Source organism: Malaclemys terrapin, chromosome 18, assembly GCF_027887155.1.
Source record: "Malaclemys terrapin pileata isolate rMalTer1 chromosome 18, rMalTer1.hap1, whole genome shotgun sequence".
NCBI lineage: Eukaryota > Metazoa > Chordata > Testudines > Emydidae > Malaclemys > Malaclemys terrapin.
The window spans coordinates 4,148,991-4,154,990 of NC_071522.1; the positions used below are offsets into that span (position 1 = coordinate 4,148,991).

At 39.4% G+C, this 6,000-nt stretch overlaps 1 protein-coding gene across 2 annotated transcripts in view; it reads left to right on the forward strand.

The window, feature by feature from the left end:
* ULK2 (unc-51 like autophagy activating kinase 2) overlaps nucleotides 1-5,557 on the forward strand; it is a 53,617-nt gene extending 48,060 nt beyond the window's left edge. For both annotated transcript variants that reach the window (XM_054008012.1, XM_054008013.1), the window contains 4 exons: nucleotides 851-969; nucleotides 1,459-1,616; nucleotides 2,611-2,746; nucleotides 3,675-5,557. In XM_054008012.1, the coding sequence (XP_053863987.1) occupies nucleotides 851-969; nucleotides 1,459-1,616; nucleotides 2,611-2,746; nucleotides 3,675-3,742 (481 nt within the window). In that variant the 3' untranslated portion in view covers nucleotides 3,743-5,557. The remainder of the gene's footprint in view (nucleotides 1-850; nucleotides 970-1,458; nucleotides 1,617-2,610; nucleotides 2,747-3,674) is intronic.
* The last annotated feature ends 443 nt before the right edge of the window (nucleotides 5,558-6,000 follow it).

The following is a 6,000-nucleotide window of genomic DNA, read 5'->3' on the forward strand; positions in this document are numbered from 1 at the left end:
GACTGAAATGAGCTGGCAGATGAATAACAAGGAATTCTGGGAGAGGGAAAGTGTTTGGTGGGGAGGGGGGTTCTTTTTCTCTGAACTGTCAGATGAGTGGAGGGCAAGGTTGGCGGCTGCTGCCTGAAGCAGTGTTACGCTTTGTCATGCCTGGGAATCTGAGCTCCAGTCTTCACACCCCCAGGTATGGGGAAAAGGGAGCTCTTTGCATGACTCCGTCAGTAACCATCTCTGGCTGACCAGGAGCAGCAATACCTAGTTCCAAAGGGAGTCACATCTAAGCCTCTGTCAGAGAAGCAGCTCAGTCCTGATGTGAAACCTTTAGAAGGGAGGAGAAATAAGGTGAACATGCTGGTGATGGGAGTGGAAATCTCAGTCATTTCTCCCTTCCTGCAAAAAAAAGAACTAACGTGTGTGATGGTCCCAAATGTTGGAATTCTGCAAGTAACCCCTAGGTGGTGGGGGAGGGATGGTTGTAAGGACACTCAAGAGAAAAGTGCAAGCAGGGGCTTTCTGGAAGGACATTGGCCTCATGTAATTAACCTACAAACAACAAATTGGGTTCTATTTTGTACATGAAAGCAAAGGTTATATGTGCACTCTCTCCCGGCCAGAGAGACGGGTTCTCTCCCAACCAGTGCTGCACAGAGGGCCGGGGTGCTTTGTCATTTTTGGACACCTGTTTCCTCACTCCCCGACAGTTATTTCCTGCCAGCACATAGTGTGGGGAGCAGAGCCATTGGGAGGGTGTCTGGTTAATATCTGAGCATCTGGCTGTGGGTTGAATATCTCTATTTGAAAAAGAAGAAAATCTTTAAAAATCAGAAATGCTGAAATTATTTTTTTCCAGACAAGTAGAGCAGCTGGTGTTGTATATGAAAGCAGCGCAGCTACTAGCATCTTCTCTGCATCTGGCCAAAGCACAGATCAAATCGGGAAAACTGAACCCATCCACTGCTGTTAAACAAGGTATACGCAGCCATTGCTTTAGGACACTGATCTTTTCATTTCCTTTGCTTGTGAATTATTGACCTTTATTTGGCCCATCACTGAAAAGAATTAAGTTGAAACATTCAGGATCTCACTGTGGCCAGACACCATACTCCCTTTCCTGCCTGCAGCTGTACTAGTCCCTAAGGAAACTTCGACTAAATCAGCTGGGCAAAGAGGTATCTTAGCGCTTTCCAGAACTGACCATGCTTACTTGTACTTCTGGAGAGAGAGAACTGCAGACACAGAATTGCTTAATTACTATGACAAAAAGACGACGTTAGTGGTTAGGGAATGGGTAATTATTAATATGAAGTGAAAATTATTTGATATACTTTCCCGACAGCAAAAATGACACAGTAGATGGTAAAATAAAACTACAAAGAGAAACACTCACTTGATTAGAAAGCTATCCTGTTAAGTTGAATTGAAATGTTTTAACCTCTTCTTAACACTGACTTTCTCCAGTTGTCAAAACTCTGAATGAACGATATAAATTCTGCATCACCATGTGTAAGAAGCTGACAGAAAAGCTGAATCGTTTTTTCTCTGACAAGCAAAGATTTGTAGACGAAATCAACAGTGTGACCGCAGAGAAACTCATCTACAACTGTGCTGTGGAAATGGTAAATCATTCCTTTCACTTGCATTTAGGGTATTGAGATCAGTAAAAGTAGTAACACTTGTGATGGGCACGACCTCCTCTCACACATCTCTCTAATCTAATCAGATAGCACTGCATGTTTGGCCTTAATCCTGTTCGTGCCAGGGCTGATACAGTTGCTCTGAGGTTTTCCCACACATCAGCAGGTTTTGTATATAGACACTACAAAATGCACTGCTAAGCTATACAGTCCATGATGGGCTTCTGTGCGCTGGAGTATCACACAATAAAGCTTACTGAAGTCTAGAAACAGAACACACACAGCTTCCCAATCAGCTGGTTTTAGTTTAGGGAGTTGTTTAGAGTTGGGGGACTCCTAGGTTGAAGAAGTGTGTCAGCAGGTCTATAGAAAATAAAAATGTTAATAAAGAAACATGGGGAAAAGGTATCTGTGTATCTGACAAGTTTTGAGTACACAGCTGTTTGGATAAACCCGGGAACAAGGTACAGCAACTGTATCACATTAGGAGATTTACTTACCTTTCAGATAAGGGAAAGTTCTGGTGAAATGGAATTGGATAAATAGTGGTGTTAGACATAAGATCTTGGCAAGTATCCACTGTATTTAACCTCCATGACTCGGTAGCCACATACAAATTAGTTTCTCTCACAAATAAAATTAGCTTGATAACAGGTGTGTATATGTGAGTAGTTACAATTTGAAATGTAAGTATATACTGTACCATGCTTAATAGTAAAGGATCATAAAGCATTTCACAGTCTCTACATGCAGGACTCTTTCTGTGTGCCATTAGGTGAACACTTACTTGCCTGTAACTTCTCCATAAGATGATATTAAAAATTATAAAACCAGACCAGCATATTTACGGTACAGAAGCACTGTTAATTAGCATCCACAGAGTGATACTCATTTATCAGTCAGTTCTCTGAGATACATTTTTTAATAGTATTTGCTTAGAACAATTCATATAGCTGATGCTAATGAATGCTTCCAGGTTCAGTCAGCAGCACTAGACGAGATGTTTCAGCAGACAGAAGATATTACGTATCGATACCACAAAGCAGCCATGCTGCTGGAAGGACTGACTAAGATACTGCAGGACCCTGCAGATATAGAAAACGTTCACAAATGTGAGTTATTTTGGAGAGTGTATTTTGTGTACCCTGGTAGTAACTGAAAATTTCAGAGAGCGTAAAAAACTTGATCCTCTACTTCTCTTCAAAATGCATAAAGTGTTTCTTTATTATAAAAATAGCAACATCTGGCTGCGGAGAACAGAATAAATGGGTCTAATATTTTGGGTGAAATCCTGGCCCAGTTGAAGTCAATGGGAGTTTTGCCATTGACTTCAGGAGAGCCAGGATTTCACCTCTAGTATTGTTTGTCGATCCATGGCAGTCCACACCAAGCCTCTTCACAAGGCAAATGCTGCTACATCTCAGGGTACAAAGCCTTTCGCAGTATTGCACTTGTAGCGGAAGCTATTCCTGATGACTAACACAAGAGTTTTTAAAATGTAAGAACTCAGAGGAACAAATCTGTGTTCCAAAAGTGGAAAACTGGACAAATGAAGGGCAAAAGTAGATTTGTAATAAATTCAATTTAACAAGTAAATCCAAAGGATAAATGCTGGACTTCTGAAACCAGACTAAACACAAACAGTGCGCAAAAATCACTGTGCCGAGCTTTGTGTTTAACCTTTTTAATAAAATCCTCTGAATGCAGATGAACTTCCTTTGGCTGATATTTATTACCTGCCTTGTATATTTAACTCCTGGGGGAGGCACCTGGAGTATAAGATGAGCATTATCTATTATAAATATATGTAAATGTGTAATTTCGTGATTAGGCATAGCCTATAAAAGCAGCAAGCACGAGAGGAGCAGCCAGTTTGGATGGTTTTCAAGTGCTCGTCCTTAGCTGATGCTGCTATATAACCTGAAGAGCCATGTCCGTTTGGATGCAATGCTTTTATTCTTTCTGCATTGAAATGAATTTGCACTTGATGTGTTCAGAACTTGACGGTACTTTAACATTTGTGGTTTTTTTTTTTTCCAGATAAATCTAGTATTGAGCGACGGCTCTCTGCACTTTGCTATAGCACAGTGGCTGTATATGAACAGTAGCAGTACCCCAAGGACCAGGCGGTGTGAACAGAAGGGACCACTCAGTGACGTACTTTTTTTTGCTACAGCTTAATTGTTGTCATTGTCCCACTGCCCTGTGGAAGACAGTTTTTAAAGTTCTGTGGTGACTACCAAAGAAACAGCAGTAAATTCAAAGAGGAAAAAATCCAAAAGTACAACATTTATAGAAAATCTGCCTTACTGATACAGTCACTCGTCCCTTTTTCCTCCTAGCAGCAGAATTTAAAAGAAATAGGTCTTCACGTTTCTAACTGAACTTTGTACATGTACTTTTAACTACAACAATCAATTTTATTTTCCTTATTAAGGACTATTCAGAATGGATCCTTCTTCACAAAGTATACAAAGCTGTGTTTCCATAGGGAAATTCCACTCAAAGGTTTGTGGAAGATTGTTTTTTAATTGCCAGTATCAGACTGTTGAATGAAGGTATGAAATTCCAAATGTATAAACCTGCAGTTTGAAGCTTTTGTGGCTAAGCTTGTCTGGATCCGAGCTTACATCTTGTAAATACAGTTCATCAGTGAATAGAGGAAGGGTGGGAAGTAAGTACCTTTTAAAGAAGGGGAGGAAGAGGTCACTGGAAGAAATTTTGCTCCATCTCTTCAAAATACTCAAACAATTTTATCAGCTGATATGGATACAACTAGATGCTCTTCTTCCAAGACAGTTTGTATTGCACTAATTTACTAAAGCAACTGTACATTCATTTTTGAAGAACTATTAATTTAAAAAAAAAACAAGAGAAAGGCACAATGGACTTAGCTGAAAAAGTTTTATTTCAGTGTATATAAAATCCTTTTCAGAATTTCAAATGTAGCTTCTAGAAGACTTTCAGACAACCTGTAAAAACTTGTATTCATGTGAACCTTTCCATTTTATACCTATTTATCTAATACTTGAGTAACTACTGCTACAGACTTTCTCAGTAATGGAAATGTTTTGAGTTGCTGGTTGTTTGCTTTCTATATAGGTTTGGTTGCATCTTTTGTTGTGCATGCAGTATGTGCATTATTGCCTGCAGTCTCTGTAAGTATAACAGCTCTCTGTATCCTGTATCTTGGACAGTATTAAAACAAATACTGTAAACTGAGAGGCTCTGTTAGGAGCCATGTGAGACTAGAAATAAGGTTTGGAATCGGGATGCTGATTTAGTGATGTGGGATTTCTACATATAGTGCGTGAAAAATCAGGGTACTTGTGTATGCATTTTTAGGGAGAGGTGGGAAGCTTCCCATAGCCTCATAGGCACTTATCATTTCAAGCATCCCTTCAGATCATCAGAACAGCAATTCACAAAGTATTTAGGCAGATCATCTTCTCTGGAAATGGTTCCTATATTTTACTTTTGGAAGGGTTTTTTTTTTTTTTTTTGGGGGGGGGGGGGGGGGTTACTCAACTGCTTGAATACTTGAATAAACCATTGTCCAGGACAAAATCATTTTAATCCTCTTTTAGATACCGTGGTCTGAACTATTTTACAAAGTTGTACAGTTCTCATACATCAATATTGTTTTAGTGTACTGATAACCATGTGTTTCCTTTACTTTGACAAAGTAATGTACTTTTACCCTTATTTATCTGTATGAAATTCCAACAGTTAATTTGAAAGTGTTTATTTATATAATGTTTGTATTTTTAGGTCTTTAATACAGTGTTTCTACCTCTCCTTTGTAACTGCATGCATTATTCTTGAAACTAGGTAATAACTCACTGAACTGTTGCATAATAGCCTTTTTATTATGGCCTGTATAAATGTATATTCAGGTAAAATAAAGACTGACACCAGACGTGTTTCTATGGTACAACCTTAGTTTGTATCTTGCACTGTGATTAGGGGCCCTTATATTAAAAAAACACTGCAGTATTGGCTAGTGTTTAAATCAAGGACTGAACAGGCCCTGGAGATTAAACTTGCTTCACAGGCCAAGAGGTGTGTCTGGCAGCAATCAGCTGAGGCATGTTGGCAGAGCAGCGTGATGGAGCTGCATTGCTGCTTGCGCTCAACCTCTTGGGTGACAGAATGGTCGCCAGCACGACATGTACTGAAGTTGTCTTTCCTTAAAGCAAAACCTGTTAACCCTGATTTTTTTTTTTAAATGTCATGGATTTGAAAACCAAGATGCTAAACAGATTTTTGGATAAGAGCTGGAAATCTTTCAGTGAAATGCCTGTTAATTGCCTTGAGCAAAGAGGCTCAGCGTTCGAGCTGCTAGAAACACGTGTAATGACATACA